Source organism: Dryobates pubescens, chromosome 21 (assembly GCF_014839835.1).
Source record: "Dryobates pubescens isolate bDryPub1 chromosome 21, bDryPub1.pri, whole genome shotgun sequence".
NCBI lineage: Eukaryota > Metazoa > Chordata > Aves > Piciformes > Picidae > Dryobates > Dryobates pubescens.
In genome coordinates, this window is record NC_071632.1 from 19,043,475 (window position 1) to 19,070,810 (window position 27,336).

The 27,336-nt window shown below is 47.7% G+C and overlaps 1 protein-coding gene across 1 annotated transcript in view; it reads right to left on the minus strand.

Annotated features, from left to right (window-relative positions):
• The window catches only part of OBSCN (obscurin, cytoskeletal calmodulin and titin-interacting RhoGEF), a 142,868-nt gene that overhangs the window by 62,036 nt on the left and 53,496 nt on the right, over positions 1 to 27,336 (minus strand). Inside the window, exons 31-52 of the mRNA XM_054171381.1 lie at positions 26,627 to 26,896; positions 25,217 to 25,483; positions 23,713 to 23,979; positions 21,504 to 21,776; positions 17,319 to 17,585; positions 16,534 to 16,800; positions 15,676 to 15,939; positions 14,869 to 15,135; positions 14,111 to 14,374; positions 13,122 to 13,388; positions 11,639 to 11,905; positions 10,147 to 10,410; positions 9,091 to 9,357; positions 7,691 to 7,954; positions 7,220 to 7,483; positions 6,618 to 6,881; positions 6,067 to 6,330; positions 4,830 to 5,093; positions 3,963 to 4,226; positions 2,314 to 2,580; positions 1,673 to 1,936; positions 992 to 1,258 (exon numbers count right to left, since the gene is read on the minus strand). Of these exons, the coding sequence (XP_054027356.1) occupies positions 992 to 1,258; positions 1,673 to 1,936; positions 2,314 to 2,580; positions 3,963 to 4,226; positions 4,830 to 5,093; positions 6,067 to 6,330; positions 6,618 to 6,881; positions 7,220 to 7,483; positions 7,691 to 7,954; positions 9,091 to 9,357; positions 10,147 to 10,410; positions 11,639 to 11,905; positions 13,122 to 13,388; positions 14,111 to 14,374; positions 14,869 to 15,135; positions 15,676 to 15,939; positions 16,534 to 16,800; positions 17,319 to 17,585; positions 21,504 to 21,776; positions 23,713 to 23,979; positions 25,217 to 25,483; positions 26,627 to 26,896 (5,853 nt within the window). The remainder of the gene's footprint in view (positions 1 to 991; positions 1,259 to 1,672; positions 1,937 to 2,313; positions 2,581 to 3,962; positions 4,227 to 4,829; positions 5,094 to 6,066; positions 6,331 to 6,617; positions 6,882 to 7,219; positions 7,484 to 7,690; positions 7,955 to 9,090; positions 9,358 to 10,146; positions 10,411 to 11,638; positions 11,906 to 13,121; positions 13,389 to 14,110; positions 14,375 to 14,868; positions 15,136 to 15,675; positions 15,940 to 16,533; positions 16,801 to 17,318; positions 17,586 to 21,503; positions 21,777 to 23,712; positions 23,980 to 25,216; positions 25,484 to 26,626; positions 26,897 to 27,336) is intronic.

Consider the following 27,336-nt stretch of genomic DNA (forward strand, 5'->3'; position numbering starts at 1 on the left):
CACACAAAGAGGCAGCACAGTAAAAGATGACAACAAAATGATAAGTGGAGGAGGAAATTCAGGTTTCAGGCAAGGAAGGGGAAATTCAGATTTCAGGCAAGGAAGAGGAAATTCAGATCTCAGGCTAGGAAGGGGAAATTCAGATTTCAGGCAAGGAAGAGGAAATTCAGCTTTCAGGCAAAGAAGAGGAAATTCAGGTTTCAGGCTAGGAAGAGGAAATTCAGGTTTCAGGCTAGGAAGAGGAAATTCAGGTTTCAGGCAAAGAAGAGGAAATTCAGGTTTCAGGCAAAGAAGAGGAAATTCAGGTTTCAGGCAAAGAAGAGGAAATTCAGGTTTCAGGCAAGGAAGAGGAAATTCAGGTTTCAGGCTAGGAAGAGGAAATTCAGATTTCAGGCTAGGAAGAGGAAATTCAGATTTCAGGCTAGGAAGAGGAAATTCAGATTTCAGGCTAGGAACGGGAAATGCAGGTTTCAGGCAATTCAGGTAGAAGGGGTGGAGGAAAACACGTGGATGCAGTTGTCTGCAGTCAAAGTCTAAGCCTGAGGCTCAAAGCCTCACGTGAAAATACAGCACATTCACATGTCACAGAAATCCTTTGTCCCCCAAATGCTGCATCTCTTGTCATCCCAATCAGGCATTGTGCCCAGTGAAGCATCCTTTATGCCTACTGAAGCCAACAAGCCAACTTAACCACCAGCCTTCCTGCTTTCTTCTCTGTTATGCATTCCCATATGCAGCCACCCTTCCTGCTCTCAAAGGGCAAGAGAGTTCCTCCTATTTTTCCACCCTGTCAACATTTAATTGCTTTGATGTTGAAAGCCACTCCAGAGACTGCAGGAAGAACCTTTCTAACCTGACCATGTGCCATGGTCAACTAGGATATGGATGCTGGCATGGCCCAGCAGCAAAACCAACAAATGGTTGCAGAGATGCCTGAGAAATCCTCCTTTCACTTCATCTCTATTGAGCCAAGGGTCAGCACTCTGCCTACCCTGTACGGTGACCACCGCTGCTGTCTGCTGGTGGCCAGTGTTGCAGGTGTACCCTCCTGAATCATCCAGTCCTAGGTCATGAATCACCAGCTCAGCAGTGCAGCCCTGCTGCTTCATCTCGTATTTCAAACCAGGGTAGAGAGTAACATCTCCTTTCCTCCACTCTACTGGAGCCTTGGGTTTGGTAAGCTCACACCTCAGTGTTGCTGTGCCACCTTCTTCTGCCTCAGTATTCTGCAGCTCTCGTTTGAAAAGTGCTGGGAGGGCTATAAAACAGAAATAGAACTTGAAACATGCTGCAGTTGGGGGTTGGGAAAGAGAAAGCAGAAAGACAACCAAGCACCAAGGGTTGTTGGGGTTCTTTTTGGCAGACGTCTCTACACCTCAATGCTCTAGATTCAAAGTGCAAGAATCCCTCAACCCGCTGGCCACACTCTTCTCCAGGCACCCCAGGATCCCATTGGCCTTCTTGGCCACAAGAGCACATTGCTGGCTCATGGTGAACTTGTTCACTGGGACTCCCAGGTCCTTCTCCATGGAGCTGCTTTCCATCAGGTCAGTCCCTCACCTGTACTGGTGCAGGGGGTTATTCCTCCCTAGGTGCAGGGCTCCAGCATTGCCCTCATGGAACTTCGTTAGCTTCCCCTCCACCCAACTCTCCTTTTTTATTTTCCTTTTACCATTGACTGTCAAAGCAGCAGTTGTCTGCTGGTCTCCACACACACAGGTGTAATCTCCAGTGTCCTCCACATCCAGCTCGTGGATAATCAGCTTTGCAACAGCACCATCTTGGCTCATTTTGTATTTGCTGCTGGCTTTGAGCACCTTCTGCCCTTTCTTCCACTCCACCACAGCAGGTTTAGTCAGCTCGCAGCACAGAGCAGCTGTCCCACCTTCCACAGCTTCCAGGTCCTTTAGGTCTTGCTTGAATTCTGGAGGCAGTGCTGAAGAGTAAAAGAGTTACCAGAGAGACTGTGAACATTCCTTATGAAGCAGCTAGATGAGGTGCTGGGGCAGAGGAGGCATGGCACACTTCTGAGCCCTGATCCAGGTCACTGGAACATGATGGAAAAATCTCCTTCAGCTTCCATGCACAATGCATCAGGGCAAGGGAAGCAAGAAGAACCAAACACAAGTGAGGAGGACAAACACCAACCAGGCAACTTTTCCCCCAGTTCATACACAGGAAAGAAGCACATAACTACAGTCCAAAGGAACACAAGAGCCCAGGGAAACAGAAAAGGAGCAGGAACAGACCAAAGCAATAAAGACTTGGGCAGGTCTGAGGTTTGGAGGACCTCAGTCCCAAGGATTACTTTACCATGCACTGTTAAGGTGGCTGTGGTGGTCTTGTCTCCACACACACAGGTATAATCTCCAGTATCACTCAAGTCTAAATCATGAACCACCAGCTCCACAACACAGCCTTCCTGTCTCATGCTGTACTTGTTGTCTGAGGTGAGGATGTGATGGCCCTTCTTCCACTGAACATGGGCAGGAGCCTTGCTGAGCTTACAGTGCAAAGTGGCTGTTCCACCTTCTACTGCTTCCTTGCTGGTCACTTCTTCTTGGAAAACTGGAGGCACAGCTGAAGGATGCAGGTAAAAAGTGTTACAAGCTGAGGATATCTCCAGGGATGGGTGAGAATGGGAAGTGACAGGGAAAGCCGCTAAAGTTATGGAAGGGTGGGCATCAGCAACAAGGAGGGGAAAGAGAAACCAAAGCATCCTAGTTGGAAGACATTTCCTAATCCTATTGGGTTTATGCTGGCTTGCTATCAGCAAAACTGCACTGTCCTCCAAAGACTTCCACCTGCTTGCTACCAGTTTCCATGTAAGAACTAAGACTATCATCTCTGAGCAACTTGGTTCACACATCTGTTGGTCTCTTCCACAAAATTCCTGCTGTTTTGCTCTTTAGTCCTACTCACAGAGCAGCCCTGATGAGCTCTGAGTGTTGGTTCAGCTCCTTACTCATCATCATTCCTTCTTCCTTCAGATAGCCTTGCAAAGCTTCAGCCAGGCTCATTCCTGACCCCAAAGAAAATCTTCAGATCCTCTCTTTTTGCCTCTGAACATTCTTCCTCACTTAGCATAATTCTAGCATGCACTGCAGTTGTGTCCTTGAAATAAACTTGGTGACCTCCACACAGGCTGTGCTTTTCCCACTAGGTGATCCTTGAGGTCCTATCCAACCTGGTATTCCATGATTCTATGCTATATCCCTCGATGAACTAGGAGGGATAATTGGGTATTCCACTGGATTAACAAGACTGGATGTCTCAGCTCTCCAACTTAGCATCTCACTCCATAGCAAAACCAGGTTTAGCCTACTTGATGTGGCCCTTTTCCCATCTCCAGCACTGTTAAGCTGAAGCACCAGTTTTGCTTGAGCAGCAAACTGGTTCTTCCAAGAAACTAAGATCAGAAGGTCACAGAAAGAATTTATTCTGTCCTGCTTTAAAAAAAAAAATTATCAGTCTCCCAGTGCAAACCTTCTTTTGTACAGAAGCCAAGATAACCAGAACTCAGCACAGAAATGACACCCAACAGCCTTACTCTGGATAGTGCTTTTTCATATACACTCTAAAGTGCATTGAAGTTCTCTGTATTAAGAATTCCAGAAAGGCATGGCAAAGAATAAACAGATTTGTGCCTTAAGAGAGTAAAAGCAGGAAAGGAGAGACAGGAGAATGATGGGTTTATGTGCTGGGAAAGGAATGAAGGAAGGGAAAGATGCAAGGGCAGCAGGTTTGTGTCGAAGGAAAGGGAAAAACCCAGAAGGGTGGCACAGAGGAAATGCAGACTTTGCCCAGGGAGACAGCTTGCAGGTATCCAAAGGCAGGGAACACTTTCAAATGGTGGGAATTTCAGTTAATGAGGTTGAGCAAACAGCCATGGGAAATGGAACACCTGAGAGTAAAGGACAGACATTTCCAGTGAGGAAATAGGAGGTCAAGGTGGTTTTTACCCTGTACTGTTAAGACAGCTGTAGTCTGGTGCTCTCCACACACACAGGTGTAGTCTCCTGCATCCTCCTCAGCTAGTCCATGAATCACCAGCTCTGCCTTGGTCCCTTCCTGCCTCATGTTGTACTTTCCACTTGCTTTGAGAATCCTCTGGTCCTTCTTCCACTCTACTGGAGCAGCTTTGGTGAGCTCACAGTGCAGGGTGACATCTGCACCTTCTTCTGCTTCCTCAGCCTTTAGCTCTTCCTTAAAGAGTGGTGGCAGAGCTGAAGGATGCAACATGGACAAATGCTCATCAGAACATACTTGTGTGCTTTGGAGAAAACTGTGCTTAGCTGAAGCAAACCATAGGGGCTGGGGTGGAGAAAGAGGTGGGAAATAGAAGTGTTCAAAACAGGACCTGGATAGAAAGAAACATCTCATTTTCTCTTTTTTAAAGGGGAGGGAAGAAGTGAGTAGATTGAGATTGGGTGTTAGGAAGAAGTTCTTCCCCATGAGGGTGGTGAGAGACTGGCACAGGTTGCCCAGGGAGGTGGTGGAAGCCTCATCCCTGGAGGTTTTGAAGGCCAGGCTGGATGTGGCTGTGAGCAACCTGCTGTAGTGTGAGGGGTCCCTGGCCATGGCATGGGGCTTGGAACTGGCTGATCCTTGAGGTCCCTTCCAACCCTAACAATTCTGTGATTCTATGATTAATAACAACCCCAAATTTGCCCTGAGCTATTCTTTCTCAGTAAGAAGTGATCCATACATAAAGGAAGAGAAAGGGGTTAAAAACCAACACAAGTTACTGATCCAGGGCAGAAACAGCTGGATTCCAGAGTGATGTCTCTCTACAGAGCCAGTCATCAATTTTAACAGGGTACTTTTACCATGAACTGTTAAGGTTGCTGTTGTCTTCTGGTCACCACACACACAGGTGTACTCTCCAGCATCTTTTACTTCTAAGCCATGAATCACCAGCTCTGCAGTGGTGCCAGACTGCCTCATTTCATACTTGTCACTTGCTTTGAGCACCTGGGACCCTGCTTTCCACTGCACTGGAGCTGCCTTGCTTAGTTCACAACACAGAGAGACTGATGCTCCTTCTTGGACTTCCTCATTCTGCAGTTCCTCCTTGAAAACCACTGGCAGGGCTGGGAATGGAAAGCCAAGAGAGAGTGTATTTAAACCAAGACCTCTGCAGCTGTGATCAGCATCATACAGTCTGAACTGGAGCTCATATCTGACCAAGTCAGGAAATTTAGCCATTGAGTTTGAGGTGGTCAGGGGAGGTTTAGGCTGGATATCAGGAAGAAGTTCTTCCTAGAAAGAGTTATTTGCCATTGGAATGTGCTGCCCAGGGAGATGGTGGAGTCACCATCACTGGAGGTGTTTAGGAAGAGACTGGATGGGGTGCTTGGTGCCATGGTTTAGTTGATTAGATGGTGTTGGGTGATAGGTTGGACTGGATGATCTCAAAGGTCTCTTCCAACCTGGTTAATTCTATTCTATTCTAATGATGATCTACAAAACCATATCCAGCAGAGACTGCTGAGCTGACAGCTCAAAGTACAACAGGATTGATTAACTCAAGTTGCAACCTAAAGAACTTATCATAGGGCCACCCTCCATGAGGACAGGACAAGAACAGGTCCTAGCTGCTCTTCCCTTATCTTACAACATGGTAATATGAAAACAGAAGGATGTCCTCAGCTCCCTTGTCAGAAGCATCTGACCAAACTTAAATGCCAGAACAAGAAGTAACCAGCAGCAGGAGGAGAGGAAATGGCCTCGAGTTTATCAGGGGAGGTTTAGATTGGATGCTAGGGAATGGTTTTTTTCACTGCAAGAGTGGCCAGGCATTGGAACAGGCTGCTCAGAGAGGTGGGGAAGTCACCACGCCTGGAAGTGTTGCATAAAAAGTGGCCCTTGGGTCATGGTGGTGCTGGCTTGGGAGTTAGGCTTGGTGATCTTACAGGAGTTTCCCAACCTTAATGATTCTATGAAGTTGTCCTTTGCTGAGCACAAGCTAGTTCCTAGGGCAAAGCTGGTTGGTGACCGCTTTGTAGAGCAAGAGGATGTCTTAGAGAAACTAGGGATGAGCAGGCATCTGCAAGATGAATTTACCATTCACTGTCAGAGAAGCAGTGGTGTGTTGGTCTCCACACACACAGGTGTAATCTCCTGCATCCTGCAGCTCCAGATCTCGGATTTCCAGCTCGGCAAGGGCACGATCCTGCCGCATGATGTACTTGCCACTTGCCCTCAGTATTTGATTTCCTTTCTTCCACGACACATCTGCAGCCTTGGTCAACTCACAGTGCAGGGTGGCTGTTTGGCTTTCCACAGCTTGCAGGTCCTTCAGTTCTTCTTTGAAAACTGCAGGCAGGGCTGAAGGTCACAAAATGGACAGAGGACATTAAAAATGACACGTGGCACACGGGTGATGGGAGGGCAACAGGAACGGAGAACATTTGAAGGTGGGAAGAGTTTGCTTTCCTCACCATTCTGGGACAAACCAACAGACAGAAACAGAAAAGCAGTTTGGCTGCAGCCAGATCTTGGAGACAGTTTGACAAATTTAAAGGAACAAATTCAGCCACAGGTGAGCACACAACCAACAGTGATGAGCTGGGAGAGAAACCCCAATAATACAGCCCTATGTATATGGCTTTTACCATGCACTGTCAAGGCAGCTGTCGTCTCCTGTTCTCCACACACACAAGTGTATTCTCCAGCATCTTTCAGCTCTGTATCATGGATAAGCAGCTTCACAACCGTGCCCTCCTGTCTCATTTTGTATTTGCCACTGGCTTTGAGCAGCCTGCTTCCCTTTCTCCACTCCACTTGAGCAACCTTCGTCAGCTCACAGCGCAGAGTGGCTGCTTGGCCTTCTGTCACCTCCTCGTTCCTCAGGCTCTCCTTGATGCATGCAGGCAGCACTGAGGATGCAATGGACAGAGGGTTAAAATGGACCAGGCAAACATGGCCAAGGGGTGGGGAAGGAGAGGTGAGAGCAGTGAGGAGCCATCTCCAGGCCTGATCTCACTTCCACTTTGGGGGTCAGGTCTTAAAAGCACTTTGTATTAGGAAATGGGATGAACGTTTTTCCCTTGCATCACAAAACGCAAATGAATTTTTATGCCCATGGCATGCAAAGTCAGGAGCTACACAGAGCTAATGAACATGGAGCCAGAGGAAATGAGCCTGGGGAAAAAAAGAATGCAAACCCAAAGCATACTCTCAATAGTGAGGCCACAGAGAGGAAATAGGTTATTACCATGTACTGCCAAGGAAGCTGTGGACTGCTTCTCCCCACACACGCAGGTGTAATCACCAGCATCACTCTCATCTACATTATGGATCACCAGCTCTGCTGTGACATCCTTCTGCCTCATTTTGTATTTCTCACTAGGTCTGAGCACTGTGTGTCCCTTTTTCCACTCCACTGCCGCAGCCTTGGTCAGCTCACAGCGCAGAGTCACCGCTTCACCTTCCGTGGCTTCCTCATTGCTTAGCTCTTCTTTGAAGAGAGCAGGAAGGGCTGAGAAACAAAGGAGCAAACATTTTCACCCTATGCAGTTCTTAGCCACCAAAACCAGCACCCCTTGATGTTCAGCAGTATCCATCCATGCCTAGTTATTGACAGGAGGACCAGCTCGCAGAAGGAAGATACTGTGAGGCAGTACTGAGGCTCCCAGAGAAAACAGAAGAAACATTAGACAAAGACTTCTCATTTCTCTTTCCTTACCATGCACTGTCAGTGCTGCAGTGGTCTTCACATCTCCACACACACAGGTATACTCCCCAGCATCCTTGACATCTAAAGCATGGATCAGCAGCTGTGCTGTAGTACCCTCCTGTCTCATAGTGTATTTTTCACTTGCTTTGAGTGTTTTGTGCTTCTTTTTCCACTCCACAGAGGCAGCCCTAGATAGCTCACATTGTAGTGTGGCTGTGCCACCTTCTGTGGCTTCTTCGTTCTGCAGCTCTTTCTTGAAGTGTGCAGGCAAGGCTGAGGGGTTCAAAATGATCAGAATGTATGACCAAGCAACCATTTAGCTGTGTCTATCAACCACAAAGCCTTCCCTAACCAAATAGGACTGCTAACCACTCTGGGAAACATGAGATGGTGACTTTAGAAAGGAGGAGAACTCCCTTGGTCACAAGTTAAAGCTGACTTTAGAAAGGAGGAGAACACCTTGCTCACAAGCTAAAGCTGACTTTAGAAAGGAGGAGAACACCTTGTTCACAAGTTAAAGCTGACTTTAGAAAGGAGGAGAACACCTTGTTCACAAGTTAAAGCTGACTTTAGAAAGGAGAACTCCCTTGGTCACAAGTTAAAGCTGACTTTAGGAAGGAGGAGAACTCCTTGGTCACAAGTTAAAGCTGACTTCAGAAAGGAGGAGAACACCCTTGGTCACAAGTTAAAGCTGACTTCAGAAAGGAGGAGAACACCCTTGGTCACAAGTTAAAGCTGACTTCAGAAAGGAGGAGAACACCCTTGGTCACAAGTTAAAGCTTTCTTTATGGTGTGGTCTATGGCATAAAATGGAGAACCACACCAGCCTCAATTTCAGACTCTGCAAGGCTGAGCCCTGCCCTGCCTTGGGTATTTTCTGGCACAAAGGAAAAACAAAGCCCAAGTGAAGCCCTGTTAAGTTCTACTGCAGTCACAAATCATTACTGAAAAAGTTCATCACTGAAACCACCACTGAGGCACCAGTCCCACTTCCCTGAGAGATTCCTCCTCTGATAATGGCCTAATAGAACTTGACCCTCAAATTGAGCTGAAACACTGAGAACTAGATTAACAAAAAAGTAAAATAGAGAATCTCACAATCAAATTGCAATATTCTCAACTTCAGGACTGTGACACCTTTGCAACCATAACATGACTGACCTTTTTGAGCAGCTACTGCTGAACAGGAGCATCAAAGAGCTAAGTTGGAACCAAGAAGAATAGCTGCAATTGTTGCAGTGAACCCCTGATTGGTGTCTGATACTGGCCATGTATTTATGCCCATGTCCAGCCCCTTTTGCTATCAACTCCTCAGACATAGGGCTGCAATTTCTAAGCCCAAACTGCCATGCTCCTAAACAGCAGCTGTTTGAGAACAAGCCACTAAATTGGATGTGTTTATTTTTTACCATTCACTCTTAGTGCAGCAGTGGTTTTCTGGTCTCCATAGCAGCATGTGTAATCTCCAGCATCTGTCAGGTCTAAATCATGGATCAGCAGCTCAGCACTTGTGCCCTCACATCTCATGGTGAATTTGTCATTTGGCTCCAGGGCTCTGTCTCCTTTCCTCCACTCAGCAGAGGCTGCAGGCTTGTTCAACTCGCAGCAGAAAGTGGCCGTGCCTTTTTCTGTGGCTTCCACGTTCTTCAGCTCTTGTATAAAGTGTGGAGGAAGGGCTGAAGATCACAGGTGAAGAGAGAGCACTTTAAAACCAGGGAAATACTCCATCCTCACTGCTCCACTGGATTAAGACCCTTTAATCACTACAAGTTTTTTGAATCATAGAACACGTTGGGTGGGAAGAGACCTTCAAAGGGTCCACCTAGTCCAACCCCCCTGCAGTCAGTAGGGACAGCCTTAAGAATATTCAGCACTTGAGAGACTAACAATGATTGCAGGGCCACCTCTGCCTTATGGTCTGAAACACACCACAACTAGCTCTTAAAACTCAGATTCCAGTACTGGAAGGTAGGCTTCAAGGGCATTTTAAGATCTAACAAGAGAAAACTGCTCCCAAGACGTCACAGCACCAGGCAGCATCAGATGAACAATTAAAATGGACACTCTGCTATTCACAGTTCCAAGCTGCATCCCTGGAATTCATTCTCACCTGTCTTTCTCAGCTGCTACCATAAGAGAGCATCTCTTCATTCCATGCAAGAGAACACACGTGAAGTCTCAGTGCTATTAATTAATGAAAACACTGAAAGTGCTATTGATGCTTTCACTGGGGTCCTCCCTATCTGCCCCCAGATCCCACTAGCATGAAAGAACAGGGACAGAGTGGACTCTGTGGTGCTGTTTGTCAGTTCTAAGAGAAGGATTTGCAGCAGAAGGTATTCCCAGTGGCTGACACAGCTGTCATCACAACTTAAAATAAGAGATGGGATCAAGAGCAGTTTGTGATCCTGCATGGGATCCCCGATGACAGAACAGGAAATCCCTATTCAACGTGGGTGCTTTACCATGCACTGTCAGGGATGCAGTAGTCATCTTGTCTCCACACACACACGTGTAGTCTCCAGCATCTTGTTCCTCCAGGCTGTGGATTGTCAGCTCAGCAGTGGCATCCTTCAGCCTCATTTTGTACTTCTCACTAGGCTTGAGCACCTTTTGCCCTTTCCTCCACTCCACTGGAGTGGCTTTCGTTAGCTCACACTGCAGAAGAGCTGCCCCGCTCTCAGTGGCTTCCACATTGACAAGCTCTTTTTTGAACAGTGCAGGCAAAGCTACAGGACATAATGTAAACAAAGAGGACATCAAAAGCATTAACCACAGAGTCACAGAATGCTTTGGATTGGAAGGGACCTTTAAAGGTTATCTGGTCCACCCCCCCTGCAGTCAGCAGGGATATCTTCAATGAGAGCAGGCTGCTCAGAGCCCCATCCAACCTGACCTGGAATGTTTCCAGGGATGGGGCTTCTACTGACCTTGAAGGACTCAGGACTATGTCCTGAGGTTAGTTCTTCACCACTAAAGGAAGACAGATCACTAAGTCTTGAAAACTGCATCTGTTAGAAAACTACTGCTGGATAATTGCCCCCATGACTTGCTTCTACCCTTATGCAGCATGCTCATCACTTTCCATCTGATTCCCTCTCTTGCTAGTTCAGCCTGAAACCACCCATCTTGAATGAGACTGACCTGACTTTTCCTTGCAAGTCATTGCCCTGGATGCCAGCACTGAGAGAAAGAAGAAGTAAAAGCATGCAGAAAATCTCAGAGAAGAGAATTTTGCCTCCACAGTTTTGCCCCTGTCCTTAGAAACATCTTATCCTTAAGATACATCTCAAATAAAAACCATTCTGTCATCTGGTGGGACTGGATGTGAGCTGCTGCTTCTGAAGAGACAACCAAAGCTCATTGATGTTCACCTTGGCAGAGACAGGAATCTAAATCTGTCAGAAATGCTCCCTAAGCCAGGACCTACAGCAGAACAGTCTGGGTCTGGGTTTGCTTTTTGTTAAAGCACCACGTCCTTGGAAGAAGGTCTCACAGTCCTACCAATGAGGAGGACAGGTCACCCCTGGGTGGAAAAACCCTCTTGCTAACTGAGCTCAGCCTGTTTAGAGATCACTCCTTCAAGTTAAGCACCGAAATCCAGGGAGACACCAGTTCAAACCCTTTGAGGGCAAGCTTGCTGCTGGAAGTCTGCTCACTCTTGTCTTACATCTGGTTTCCTTCCTCACTTTCATAAACTGAGGATGAAGATGACAAATTCTCACAACCCTACTGTGGCAGTTAGGGGGAAAAACTGCAACCCACCACATTTACTTTCCCATCAAGCCACCTGTTTCAAACCAGCAGACAGTGGGTGGCAGATGGAACGAAGCCCAGCCAGAAAAAGAGTAATGGGAAAATGCTGCAGAATGAGGACAGCAAAGTAAGAAAGAAACCTCTCAGAGAGAAGAGATCTCCTTGAGACACTGCTTCCATAATAAAGAACAGCTTTTTTACCATGGACTGTCAAGACAGCTGAGGTCTTCTGATCTCCACACACACAGGTGTATTCTCCTGTATCTTCCACCTCCAGATCTCGGATCAGCAGCTCTGCAGCAGTGTCTTCTTGCCTCATCCTGTACTTATCGCTTGGTTTGAGCACCTTGCCCCCTTTTTTCCACTCCACTGGGACGCCGACCTTGCTCAGCTCACAGTGCAGAGTGGCTGTTCCACCGTCTGTGGCTTCTCTGTTCTTCAGTCCTTCTTTGAAAAAGGCAGGCAAAGCTGAAGGACAGCAATATGAGCAGTGAATGGTAGTGCTCCAAAGAGTTAAAAGCAAACATCCAGGCTTAACTTACGTGGTCCCTCTTATCTTGACCTGATTTATCAATACAAGAACATAGATCCTCAGAAACATCCATGAATCAGTATGAGGAAAGAAATGACTTCACCAGGAAAGGATTCAGTGCTTGCAGCAAGCCACAGAAGTGGTCTACATGTACTCAGAGTCATGAATGGGTAAGCTGAATACCTTTGAAAGGATTCAACTCTTGCAGCAATCCATGAAGGTATTTTACATGCACTCAGAGTCATGGATGAACAAGCTGAATACCCTTGAAAGGATTCACCTCTTGCAGCAATCCATACAGGTATTTTACCTGTACACAGAGTCATGAATCAATAAGCTAAACCCCTTTTTTTCCAACCCCCTGTGAAATTCCAAGCAAAAAAAAGAAATCAACACTGACTTGAAATTCCAGGGTGGGGAGAAGAGTTTTCTTGTATGACTTTTTAAACCATAACAGGAGGATGTTTGTTCTGTTTTCACACCCTTCAGCAAACTAAAAGACACTGTGTGTTAGCCTAAATGAAACACTGGAGTTTCCTTCTAAATGCCAGCTTGAAATGAAATCATCCATTTCAAGACATGGTGGGAAAACAGAGATGATTGTTGCCACCTGCACTGACATAACCTTTCAAGCATGTCAGGTACAGCAAAAATCAAAGCTCTCCCTGGGAATGGCTGTCCCTTAGAAGGTCTGGGCTGATTTCACACAGGACACAAACTGAAGGCAATGACAGCTGGTCTGCATGTATAACAGCACCTCAGTGTCCAAGGAATGAAGTATGGGAAGGAGATTGCAGGGAACCAACTATACTTTGGGAATTTTATGATACCTTCAAATCCCTAAATCATAGTCCCTTTATGAGACAACAAATTGTAATGGCCCTGAGCACAATGGGGAGTCTGATAAAGGAGTTTATATGGGAAAAGTAAAATGATGGACCCTAATGAAAACTGCAGCAGTGACCCTGCTTGCCTCTACTCTCAGTTTGCATAATCCTACCCTTCTAGTGCTATGGGTGCCAGCTTTCCTGACACCGGCACCAGTGAGCTGTGACTGAGGGTCTGGCAGTAGGAAGGAGATGGTAACCAGGGGTCTATCCAAGGGAACAGAGAGAACAGGAGAGTTACTGTGTCTTGTTTGGTTTGGTTTACCATGTACTGTTAGAACTGCCATGGTCTGCTGGTCTCCACACACACAGGAATAATTCCCAGCATCTGTCACATCCAGGTTTTGGATTGTGAGCTCAGCAGTGAGACCTTCCCGCTTCATTTGGTACTTGTCACTCGAGCGGAGGCTCTTGAAGCCCTTCTTCCACTCCACGCTGGCAGCAGCCTTGTTCAGCTCACAGCGCAGGGAGACACTTTTGCCTTCTGTGGCTGCTTCATCTGTCAGTGCTTTGGTGAAAAGAGCAGGCAGGACTGCAGAGTAAACGCAACAGGGACAGGGCATCAAAGCTGAGAAAGCCTGACCCATCATCTCTTCGCTGCCTTCTCTTATCTCCCTGAACCTGCATGCCATTGGAACCACAAGATCTCCTTCCCATTCCAGGACTTTTTACTGATCTCTATCATTTCAAAGAGATTTCAGTCTGATTTTTGTCCTCACTTTGAAATGTGCTTTAAAAGCAAGCCTGCCTGTCTACAGGCTGGGTTGACAAAGAGATGAAATCAGAGGCCATACTTCAGTATGACACCCAGAGCATTTTCATAGGAACATAAAATCATTCTGATTGGAAGAGACCTCTAAGATCATCAAGTCCAATCATTAGCAGCACTGCCAGGTCACCACTAAACCTTGTCCCTCAGCATCACATAGAATCAATAAGGTTGGAAAAGAGCTCAGAGATCATCCCTATGGGAAAACTTTTAAACAAGCAGGCCTGCTGGACTAGGGAGATTGTGCTGAGCTGGGGATCTGTACCCTACCTGTCACTGGAACATCTCCTAGCAAGACAAATAGCTCACCAATAAGGCATCAGGTGAAAGGAAGGAGAAAGAAGGAAAGGAGGAAAGAAAAATTAATCAGCAGGAGGGAGGATAGGAAGTATACAGGGGCCAGATGAAGCAGGAGAAAGAGAGGGAGAAGAGATCTTGGAGTTAGACAGGCTTGCTCAGGGCATGTGCTGAGAGTTGCTGTTTACCATTTACTGCCAAGGCAGCTGCAGTCTGCTGATCTCCACACACACAGCTGTAATCACCAGCATCTGCCAGATCCACATCCTGGATGGTCAGCTCCACGAAGGGACCTTCCTGCTCTAGTTTGTATTTGTCACTTGGCTTGAGGACCTTATTCCCCTTTCTCCACTCGACCCGGGCCGGTTTGCTCAGTTTGCACCGCAAAGTGACTGCCTCACCCTCTGTAGCTTCCTTGTTCAACAGTCCTTCTTGGAAGAGGATGGGCAAGGCTGAAGGATGCAATACCAACAGAGAAGGTATCAGCACTGGATCAAAATCACCTGGGATCTGCTGTGAGTTGCTGGGCTGTAGAGTGTCCGTTTAACCAAAACTGAACTACTGCTGGGTGGATACAGGTGAAAAGGGCTAAAATCTCCTAAAGTGGGGAGAAATAAATGAGGGAAAACAGCATCCAGCATAGTTGTACTTTCTCAAAGTGTGGGGGGGAAAGGCACAAGGGAATATCACAGAATGGCAGAGGTTGGAAGGAATCTCTGGAGATCATCTAACCCAACCCCCCTGCCAGAGCAGGTTCACCTAGGGCAGGATGCACAGGACGGTGTCCAGGCAGGTGTTATCCTTTAGCAGGGTGATTCTTTGGCACCACATTGTTAAGAACACAACAGCACTAAGAAATCACAGTGACCAAGCCTGAGGTGAGCAGGAAATGCTGTCAAATACACTAAGTTTGGAGCTTAATGAGTAAGAGGGGGAGAATGGTTACCATTCACCGTCAAAGCGGCTGTGGTCTTCTGGTCTCCACACACGCAGGTATAGCTCCCAGCATCCGATAGGTCTAGCTCTTGGATAACCAGCTCAACAAAACGCCCTTCCTGTCTCATTTTGTACTTGCTGCTTGGCACCAGCACCTTCCCATCCTTCCTCCACTCCAGCGAGCCCCCGGCCTGGCTCAGCTCGCACTGCAGCGTGGCCGTCCCGCTCTCCGTGCCCTCCTCGTTCTTCAGCTCCCTCTTGAAGCGGATTGGCAGGGCTGAGAGGTGCAGAACGAAAAGGGGTTGCAGCCCAAGGCCCTGCCCAGATCTCTGCTCAGAGGCTGAATCGTGACTTATTGTACAGCTGCCTAAACCATATTCCAACACCCTCATCCTTAAACACTTCTGCGTGCTTCAGTAACAAAACATCTCTGAGCAAACTGTGCTGTGGGACGCAGAGTATGTGAGATCCTGACAGGGATCATGCACCCAAATGACAAACATCCTCATCATTAAAGGTGGGGAACCCTCCTTTGCAGAAAATCCCAAGGAATCTTGGGCTTCCCTATTAATCCAGGAAAACACAGCATGCACGTGAGCACCCTTGAGGAAAGGCGAGGAGACAACAGGGCACACACAAGACTGGGCACAACAACAGCTGGAGGCTGGGGCAAGGAGTGGCAGGGCAACGTGACGAGCGGGAGGAGGAAGGATGGGGAAGCAGGACACGAAGGCAGACACTTGAGGGCACAGAAAGAAGGAGGGAAGAGAAGGACAAAACCGCCGCAGAGCCGCACAGGTTACTTGTGACATTTTACCATTCACTGCCAAGGCTGCTGTGGTTTTTTGGGTCCCCACTACACAAGTGTAGTCTCCAGCATCCTGTGGCTCCAGATCGTGGATCAGCAGCTCGGCCACGGCGCCCTCCTGCCTCATCCTGTACTTGTGACTCGGCCGAAGAAGAGCGTGGCCCTTCCTCCACTCTACAGAGGCCTCTCTGCTCAGCTGGCACTGCAGGGTGGCTGTCCCACCTTCCACAGCTTCCAGGCTCTTCAGCTCTTCCTTGATGAGCACAGAGGCGGCTGAGGAATGAAGCGTCCTCATTTTACCTTGGGAGCATCGTTGCCAGCTGGTGACCTCACATGGGACTGAAAACCAACCCTGGCACAGCTCAGCAGCTCTGACCTACCTGCACTCCCAAGCCTCTGCTCGTGTTTGCAACAGCACACAGTGAGTTTGGGAGGAAACCAACCCAAACCAATCATTTCTCAGTAATTACAGTGTGGAGGTGATTAGCCTTCTGCTGCCCAAATGCTGATGGTCACAGACTTGCTGAGAAAATGCAGAAGGCAACTGCACATTCTGTACCAACATGTGCAGCTGAGGCCCTTCTTACCTTCTTGGAGCTCAGTAGAGCACCTCTGTCCAGAGCAGAAAGCAGAACAGTTATTTCAGCAGCAGGAAAGCTACCTTGGTACCAGATAGATCTGATTAATAAGTTTTAACATGAGACCCTAGAAAATAAAGAACATCATGGGCCCAACCAGAGCTGCATTTTATACTGATCCTCTTTTTTCACCCCCCCTGGACACTCTCTCCACTGTAAGTGTGCAGGAGTTAGCAGAACCATGGCAAGAACAACAACAAAGGGTCACAAGCAGGTGTCTTATTCCTACCATGGATTTTGACTTGGGCTGTGCTCTGCTGGTCTCCAGTGTCACAGGTGTATCTTCCCGCATCTTCTGGCTCTGCATTATGAATCACCAGCTCTGCCACTGTCCCCTTCTGCTTCATTTCATACTTGGCACTTGCCTGGAGTGTGGCTTCTCCCTTCTTCCACACCACAGTGGCGTCAGCTTTCGTGAGCTCGCAGCGCAAGGAGACAGAGTTCCCCTCTTCCGTGGCTGTGTTCTCCAGGGCTTGTTTGAAGAGGACAGGTATAGCTAGCACACAGAAGCAGGGATTACAGAACACAGAATTAACCAGGTTGGAAAAGACCTTTGAGATCATCCAGTCCAACCTATCACCAAAATCTAATCAGCTAAACCATGGCACCAAGTGCCTCATCCAGGCTCTTCTTAAACTCCTCCAGGGATGGTGACTCCACCACCTCCCTGAGCAGCACATTCCAATGGCTAACAACTCTCTCTGTGATGAACTTTCTCCTCACCTTGACGCCAAGGACCCCTTCAGAGTCCTCCAGGCATCCTCACCTCACAAGCTCCTTGCTGCTGCAGGGCTCTGAGCCAGTATTTTGCTACACTGGAGTCTCCTTCTCTAGAGACTTTCAAGACACACCAGAATGTGTTCTAAGCGCCCCTGCTTTGGCAGTGGGGTTGGACTCAGTCTCTGGAGGTCCTTTCAAACCCTTCCCATTCCATGATTGCATGGCTTTTTTTCAAGCAGAGGCTCTGTTAAGTGATGCATTCAGAAAGGTGGCAACACATCCACCTCTGCCTACCGTTCACTTTGACCTGGGCTGTGGTCTTCAGCCCCCCAGCAGTGCAGGTGTAGTCCCCAGCATCTACTGACTTGACATCTCGAATGATGAGCTCTGCCACAGTGCCATGCTGCTTGAATTCATACTTCTCGCTGGCATGGAGAACAGTGTCTCCTTTCATCCATTTCACTGGGGTACCAGGCTTGCTGAGCTCACAGCTCAGCCTGACTTGTTTTCCTTCTTTAGCTTCCTCGTTTTGGAGCTCTTGCTTGAAAAGAACTGGCAGTTCTGAAGAAGAAAACAAAACCAAAACACACTGAAGGAAACACACAGACAGCAAATCATGTTTTCCTTTTTTGTTCCAGACTGTTGGGATCATAGAATCATAGAATGCATTGGGTTGGAAAGGACCTTTAAAGGTCATCTAGTCCAACCCCACTGCAGTCAGCAGGGACATCCTCAACTAGACCCCATCGAGCCTGACCTCAAATGTCTACAGGGATGGGATCTCCACCACCTTCCTAGACAATCTGCTGCAGTTTTCCACCACCCCTGTAGAAAAGAACTTCTTCCTGGTGTCTAATCTGGATCTGTCATGCTCTAGTTTAACACCACTGCTCCATGGCATGTTGCTGCAAGCCTTTGGAAAGAGAGACTCCCCACATGGCTTGTAGGTACTGGAAGGCTGCTTTAAGGTCTCCCTGGAGCCTTCTGCTTCTCCAGACTGAACAGCCCTAATTCTCCCAAGTCTGTCTTTGTAGAGGTGGTGTCCCAGCCCTCTGACCATCTTCATAGCTGTTCTCTGGACCTGCTCCAGCAGGTCTATGTCCATCTTGTGTTGGGGGCCCCAGAGGTGGACACAATACTCCAGGTGAGATATCACTGGAGCAGAGCGGCAGAATCACCTCTCTGGGTCATGTTCAGCTTCTCATCACCACTACCCTCATGTTCTTCTCCACAGGACTGCTCTCTATCACATCATGCCCCATCCTGTATTAATAATGGGAACTCTCCTGACACTGTAGGACTTGGCCTTGTTGAACCTCAGCAGGTTCACCTGATCCCACTTATTCAGCTTGTCCAGGTCCCTCTGGCATATCACCACCCCATGCAGCTCGGAGTCACCTGCACACTTGCTGAGGGTGCACTGCCTGTGTCATTGATGAAGATACCAAACAGCACAGATAGAAAGGTACAGCACAAATAGAAAGCTCCAGCAAAGAGGTTCTGACAAGTCACATCTGCCTGCCAGCACTCTACAGCAGCAAAAACCAAGATGAGAGACCATCTGCTTAGCATCCTTTTCACCACTGTCTGTACTGTTGAAGCCATTGCTACCATCAGTGGTGCCACCATCAGCATTGGTGGCAGATGCTACCCTGCTGTTAAGGACAAGCAGCATGTGGCAGATGCATGGTCAGAGCTGGACCACTGGCACAAAACACAGCAAGCTTTTGCTCAGGTCAGCTCACACATAATACAGAGGACACAGAAATGGCAAAGCACTTGCTGCCACAACCAGCACCAGTGATTTCTCAGCATACACAACCCAAACAAACCCCCACAACATATTTTGAACTGACATGAATGACAGACCTAAAACCAGCACAGAGCAAAGGCAGAGAGGAAAGAGCAGCAGTGTGTTAAAGAATCCCTGTGGAGATACCTGTGCAGGCTCCACTGCTGCCTGGGATTTGAGGCTTTAAGGTGAGTTAGAGTAGGAAAGGTGCTTATTGGTGGGGGGAAACTCAGCTGAAGTGTTCTACCCTCAGTTCATGGGGAAGGAATAAATAAATGAATAAACAAACCCTTCCTGGCTTCTGCTATCTTATGAGTATGCAAGTCAGCTATTGATCTGTGATGCAGTTGTCCTGTGGCTGTTGAAAAACTACAGCCCAACCTTCTGTTCACCTTTACCACCTGTGTCCTCTTGTTCTGGTGCTGCTTGCCTGGGAGAAGAGACCAACCCACATCTGGCTACAACCTCCCTTCAGGGAGTTGCAGACAGCAAGAAGGTCCCTCCTGAACCTCCTCTTCTCCAGGCTGAACAACCCCAGCTCCCTCAGCCTCTCTCATAGGGCTGTGCTCCAAACCTCTCACCAGCCAAGATTACCTATATCAAAACTACAGCTCAAGGTCAGGAACAAATCATTTGGGCTTTGTGACTATGAAGACCTCAGGCAGGCACCAGTCATGCCATGAAATCTTTGGTGAACATCTAATGCCATCTGGGAGAAACTGAGAAGACAATGTCCCTGCTGAGGAACAGAGTCACTCCTTCCAATCTCATTAAGCCACAATAAGATGGAGGCATGATTTTCCTAGGCCCTTTTTCATGTGAGCCTATTAGTTTGAACCTTCCAAGCAAATATGGGAAAGTCAATTCTGCATGAAGTGAGGTACAATACAGGTTTATCAAAGCCAGCCAGCAAGGCCAGGTCTCAGCTCATCAGCATGACCCCTCTAAAATCAAGGCAGATAGCTCAGATTGGTCATGCAGGGTCTCTCTATAACCACTGGAAGATGACATCTCCAGAGACCAGAAAGTCACTTCCAAAATATACCATTAGGACAGAGAATATCAACAGCTCTCTGGAGGTTCTTGTCTTTCTATACAGCTTATAGAGGTAGCCTAAGCTAGATACCAATGGCTAAACTAGCCAAGGTAGGTCTTATCTTCCCAGGCTTCCTGCTTTCTAATACAAAATAGCCCAATCAGTCAGGAGACCAAACCCTGAGTGTGGTACTACAGCATCACAAATTTGTTCTACCAAAAAGAATCAACCTTCTGCAAACAAATCCCTTCAGCTGCCTGCAGGAAGAGTCTGTTTGCCTTTCTGCAGCCTGGCAACACTTGGGCAAATTTTCAAACATTGAAAAACATAGAATCAGAGAATTGTCAGGGCTGGAAGGGACCTCAAGGATCACCTAGTTCAAATCCCCCTGCTGTGGGCAGGGACACCTCACACTGCAGCAGGTTGCTCACAGCCACATCCAGCCTGGCTGCAAAAGCCTCCAGGGATGAGGCTTCCACCACCTCCCTGGGCAGCCTGTGCCAGGCTCTCACCACCCTCATGGGGAACAACTTCTTCCTAACATCCAATCTCAGTCCTATCACTCCCTGACACCCTCAAAAGTCCCTCCCCAGCTTTCTTGGAGCCCCCTTCAGATACTGGAAGGCCACATAGAATCATAGAATCCTATGAGAAGTTCTTTGCAAGAAATGTGGTGATCCTGAAAAGAATGAGGATGTCATCTAACATAGTGAAGACTTTGTGCTTCTGATCTCTGGGCAATGAGGAATATTCATGTTTCCAGTAGGTAGGGAAACACCTCTCCAGTTCTGGTCACTCATTTAATTTCCTCCTTAGCAAGGCAGACTAACACTCCATTTAGAATAGAATAGAATAGAGTAGAATAGAATAGAGTAGAGTAGAATAGAATAGAATAGAATAGAGTAGAATAGAATAGAATAGAATTAACCAAGTTGGAAAAGACCTTTGAGATCTTTGAGTCCAACCTATCACCCAACACCATCTAATCAATTCAACCATGGCACCAAGGGCCCCATCCAGTCTCTTCCTAAACACCTCCAGGGATGGTGACTCCACCACCTCCCTGGGCAGCACATCCCAATGGCCAATCTCTCCTTCTGTGAAGAACTTCTTCCTAACATCCAGCCTAAACCTCCCCTGGCACAGCTTGAGACTGTGCCCTCTTGTGCTGGTTGCCTGGGAGAAGAGACCAACCCCCACCAGCTTTTCCAGACAAAACCTCAGCAGCAGAGTAGCAGAGACCACATGTGATGTTGCCTTTCAAACAATAACAACTACATGAAACATTTCTGGGTTGCACCTTTTTTTCCCCTCCCCTTGGACTAACTGATTTCTGCTCATCCTATCAGCTTGGCCCAAGGAGCATCCAATCTACCCTCACTGCAGTATAACCTTCCCATCTAAGGCCCAACAAGCGCTCTGAGAGTTGTCCTAGATTACAGTTTGCATTGCCCAGCCCTTGGATCATCACACAGTTAGTGCTGCACTTGGACACATACAGCTCTAGATACGATGGGACCAAATTTGTTGCATTTTTATTCTTTTCTTTGCCTTTCTTTTTGTTGTGTTGTTTTTTTTCCACCTACCCACATTCACCCAGACTTGTTTTTACCCATTCTCTCTTCTCCTGTGGTTTGGAGGGTTGATTTACCTTTAACAACCAAACTGGCAGAGGTTTTCTTATCACCAGCTTCAAATGTAATGACCCCCGAGTCCTTCAGGGAGAGCTTTCTCAGCGTTAGCAAGTGATATCCACCAGGCTGAAACTGGATCTCATTAAGTTCATTGGTATGGAGAGGGGTTTTATCCAAAAACCACTGCACTTTGCTATAGTCTACAGGAGAGATTCTGCATCTGAACATGGCAGATTCTCCTTCTAACACAGTGACATCTTCCAGGTCTTCTGTTATTAGCACTCTCTGGCCTGAAAGGAACATAGACACATCAATTACTGGAACCTTCCATTTCTGGCACGAAAAGCAAGGTGGACAGATCCAAGATTTGCCATGTGAGCATTCCAAGAGAGAAATACATTCATCAAACAGAAGACTGGAGCACAATTATTGAGCACAAAAAAACCCCTTCCACATGAAGATAATAAATGCAGGACAGACACCAAACCATGATGAAGACAACTCCAAAACACCAGAATGCAGGTAGCAGGACAAGCACCAAGAACAATGCACATCCAGGGTTATAAAGCTTCTCCTAAGGGAACTACCTGGAAAGGCTGAAGCTCTGGCAGCCTCACTGGGCTCTAGGCAGTGCTGAGCAGATGATCCCTCCCATGACAAGCCCTCTGGTTTCTCTAGAGCAAGCATAGCTTGACTTTTATGGACTAGGACCACCCAGCTCCCATCTTCTTTGAGCTTAGTCCAACTTTAAACACAGTGGGAAGTGGAGAGAACACCTGACTGCAGCTTCAGTGAGCAGAAACAAACCCAGCAGCCCAGACAAGCTGCCTTTGTGGGTGTAGGTAAGCACACACCTGACTGGAAATAAAGTAATACAACAGGGCTACTGCTGTGCACCAAGATACATCTGATGTTGCTCCTGCTTACAAAACCCAGCACAGGAAGGTTTCCCTTTTATCTTGAGCTTTGTGACAGAGAAGCATTCTTCCCCTCAGAAAAGCTGCTCTTAGAAACCTCCAGGGAGCTCAGATCTGGAGGCCACAATGAGGACTAAGCACACTTTGTTTCTCAAGTCTGGCTTTACCCTTTAGTCTTTAACAGCTAACTACAATAATAAGAACCACTGCATCTCCATGTGACTGATCTTGAACTGGTACTCCTACTCTTTTCGCTGTCCCACCAATTTCAGCTCAAGGTTTCCTCCCAGTTGGGTTTCCAGCGAGGGAACTGTGAAGAACAGCAACAACCAGACCTCACCCCTTCCCCTTCAACACTGCCCTGCTCTTAACATCGACCACTACAGCTCATTTAACTGCTCATAGCATCCAATAAAAGCTCCTCAGCTGAAGCCTGGGTTGTACCCCTCATCTCCAAGCTGCAGGGGGACATTAAGCACTTCAAGATCCCTGAACCACTCATTCACCCAGACTGTCTTCAAAATCACTACTGGAAAGAGGCACCAAGGGACAGGGAGAAAAGCCTGGAGGCAGAATGTTTCCCTCCTCTAATAGCAGGCACTCTGGATGCTGTTCAGCACATGTTCACCCAGGAGCATCAGCTTTTCCTCTCCTCACACCAGCTTTTCAGGTTTCAAATCGCATCCGAAGTGCTCAGGGTGTAACTTGTTCAAGCTGACAAATTGCTCTGTGTGCCCAGCTCCATGCTGCTGTACACAGCTCTACCCCAGCTACATGCAGTGTCTCCAGTCATGAGTGAGACACAGCCAGAAATCAGTGGATCTGCTGCTTCCATGGAATCATAGAATCATTTTGGTTGGAAGAGACCTTTAAGATCACGGAGTCCAACTGTTAACCCAGCACTGCCAGATCACCACTAAACCATGTCCCTCAGCACCACATCTTTGTGTTTAAGTCCTTCCAGGGAAGCAGATTCCACCACTGCCCTGGGCAGCCTGTTCCAGGGCTTGGCAACCCTTCTGGGGAGGAAATTTTTCCTGGTGTCCAGCCTAAACCTCCCTGGTACAAGCAGAGGCCATTTCCTCTTGTCCTATTTGTTATTTGTGAGACCAACCCCTACCTCACTCCAATTTCCCTTCAGAGAGCCAGAGGGTATCCCTTCAGTCTTCTTTTCCCCAGGCTAAACATCTCCAGTTCCCTCAGCTGCTCCTCAGACTTGTGCTCCAGACCTTTCACCACTATGAAATGGATCTGCCTCTGCACACAGTGGATTCTGCTGGAGAAATGAGCTGCACAATCCCATGCATACCTTGCACAACAAGCTTGGCTCTGGACTGGGCATCACCAATGTCACAGGTGTAAGTGTCACTGTCACTTTTCTCCAGGTCATTTATGGTCAGCTGGAGCACTTGTCCTTTCTGTGTGATCTCATACTTCTTGTTAGCCCTGAGCTCAGCAATGCCTTTCCTCCAGACCACAGAGGATGCAGCTCTCTCGCTCTGGCAAATCAAGACTGCAGTTCCACTTTCATCAGCTTTCAGGTCTGAGAGTTCCTTGACAAAATAATTAGGTTTTTCTGGAAGGGAAAAGCAAACAAACAAACAAACAAATAAATAGCTCTGTTAACTAAACAAGTGCTGAGCATGGAGTGCTCTGGAATCTCCTCTGCCCTCACTTGGAGAATTACAGAATATAGAATCATTTAGGTTGAAAAAGGTCCTTAAGATCACCAAATCTACCTCTTTTAACCTACCCCTGCCAAGTCCACCACTAACCTATGTGCCTTAGCACCACCTCTACATGGCTTTTCAATCCCTCCAGGGAGGGTGAAACCACCACTTCCCTGGACAGTCTGTTCCAAAGCTTGATAATCCTTTGGGTGAAGAAAATATTCCCAATATCCATATTACATCCTGAGGCTGTTTGCTCTCATCTTATCAGATGAAGAATGAATCTTAGAGGATTACCAAGTTCAACTCAAGCTCCCTCAGCCTCTCCTCACAGGGCTTGAGGGGTCTGGAGCACAGCCCTATGAGGAGAGGCTGAGGGAGCTGGGGTTGCTTAGCCTGGAGAAGAGGAGGCTCAGGGGAGACCTTATTGTTCTCTACAACTACTTGAAGGGAGGTTGTAGCCATGTGGGGGTTGGTCTCTTCTCCCAGGCAAGCAGCACCAGAACAAGAGGACACAGTCTCAAGCTGTGCCAGGGAAGGTTTAGGCTGGATGTTAGGAAGAAGTTCTTCCCAGAAAGAGAGATTGGCCATTGGAATGTGCTGCCCAGGGAGGTGGTGGAGTCACCATCCCTGGAGGTACTTAGGAGGAGACTTGATGGAGTGCTGTGTGCCATGGTTTAGTTGATTAGATGGTGTTGGGTGATAGGTTGGACTTGATGATCTCAAAGGTTTTTTCCAACCTGGTTAATTCTATTCTATTCTATTCTATTCTATCCTAACTGCTGTCACAAAACAGAGGAGGCAGAGCATTTCCAGCAAAGTGCCATTGCACAGGTGTGGGTGAGGTCTCATCTTGCAGAGCCCAGGCAGCTCTGATCACCATTGTTCAAGGCAGACTAATTGAAATTGCCAGTTTTGATGGGCTCGTGAAGCAGCACAAGAGGTACTTCAGTGACTTGTAGGTGCTGAAGTTCCTCACAGTTGTGGTGTTTGGGTTTTTTTTAATATTTTAATCCATGGCACATGATGAAAACTGAAAACTGCTCCTGTTGAGGGAGCTGGAAGAGAAGAGCATCTCCCCCAGGTTGCAGATGTTTAGCCCAACCTCTGTACACCCTGTCCCCTACGCATGCTTCCACTGACCTTGCACTGTGATCCTGGCTTTTGTTTTAGAGACCTCTGTCTCACAGGTGTATTCCCCACTGTCCTTGACTGTGGACTCATGGATGATCAGAGTGGCTCGTGTGCCCTCTTGGTGCAAGTCATACTTCTGGCTTTTCCGGATCGCTTTGCCGTCCTTGTACCACCTGATGGTGGCCTCAGGCTTTGACAATTCACAGCTCAGGCTGATGTCCTGTCCTGCTGCTGCTGTTTTGTCCTCCAGCTGCTTTACAACCTCAGTAGGCTTTTCTGAAGAGTGGAACAGAACAAAACAAAACACGAGGGTGGTGAGAGACTGGCAGAGGTTGCCCAGGGAGGTGGTGGAAGCCTCATCCCTGGAGGTTTTTGAGGGCCAGGCTGGATGTGGCTGTGAGCAACCTGCTGCAGTGTGAGGTGTCCCTGCCCATGGCAGGGGGGTTGGAACTGGCTGAGCCTTGAGGTCCCTTCCAACCCTAACAATTCTATGATTCTAACAAACCAAATCAAAAGAAAACCAAACCAAAGCCAATACAAACCCCAAACCAAAGCCAATACAAACCCCAAACCAAAGCCAATACAAACCCCAAACCAAACCCAAATCAAAACAAAACCAACCCAACCACCCCCCACCAAAACAAACCAACCAACCACCACCAAAGGGAACTTTGAATAAAAATCATGCCCAATATATTATGAAGGTTTTCACAACTCAAATGTCCAGAATGGCTGATATCAGGCTAGGGAAAGGTGGAGAAAATCAGATCTTCAGTGCACAGTAATTGCAGTTATGGAGTTTCAGTGGATATTAGGGATTATGCTAAGCCAGATATAAGGAAGAAAGTAGACTAGATAGACGAGAGAAATGTTTTGCACTGAGGGTGATGACCTGGCCCAGGTCACCTAGTGAGGTGGTAGAAGTCCCATTCTTGGAACCACTCCAGGTCAGGTTGGACAGGGCTCTGAGCAACCTGATCTAGTTGCAGATGTTCCTGCTGCCTGCAGGGGGATTGGACTGGATGACCTTTGAAGGTCCCTTCCATCCTAAACCATTCTGTGGTACCACAATTGCTTACAGGACCTGAGGACTTGTCCTGACGGCATCCATTTCAAGGGATGTCATCGTGTCTGCTGACTGCACAGAGAGCCTTGGGTGATTATCTCACATGCACACAGTGCGAGTAGCAGTTGTCTGTGCAATGAGACAGCTCAGTGTGTTCTGCACTTCTCAAGTATCTCTAGAACATTTCAGCATTTCCCTTGTTTCCAAGGAGAAACCTCAGTGCCTCGAGGCTGACAGCAGAGGCTGCTCTTCATTTTGATCACGACTGAAGTTTGCCTTCATGATTCACCGACATAACCTTATGGAAAGACACCCAAGAATGCAAACCCCCAGAGCCTTTCTGATCTCATTACCTTTCACAACCAGAGAAGCCTTGGAGGTCAGACCACGGGCAGTGAAAATGACTTCCCCGGCATCCCCACGAGCCACGTCCCTGATGCGAAGCGTGTACTTCCGCCCCGCGTTGGAGGCTTCAAATCGGCCACCGCTTTCCACCTGGCTCCCATTCAGTGTCCAGTTGAAGTCATCAATGCTTTCATGGGACAAAATACACTCAAAAGTGCAATCTTCTCCCTCCTGGATTTCTGTGTTCTTCAACCGTTTGGTGATGCCGATGTTGAGTTCTGGAGGACAAAAAGTGGCTTAGTACCATGACAGGGGCAGGGGTGTGGACATTTTGAGCTCATCAGACTGGTTTGTCCACTCAGCTGGGAAGACACCACTGCATTCCTTACAGGTGGGTCTGACATGGGAAGGGTTTCTCAAACATTATCCACTCAGAGTCACCACAAAGCTACAGAGAAGGGCATTGGTGTGGAAGGGCTGCGTGAAGAACTCAATGGAGAAAAGTCAAGACTCAATGAGCTAGAGGGGAGAAAAGTGGTCAGGTAGGAAGCCTCTGGGATGTTGTCTGAGGTATTTCTCCATGTTGATATGAGAAATGGGTTGTTTGTTCACTTGTTACCATCCTACCCCCACCTAATATCCATGGAATCATCATGGAATGGCTTCAGTTGGAAGGGACACCCCCTCATCAGGTTGCCCAAAGCCTCATCCAGCCTGG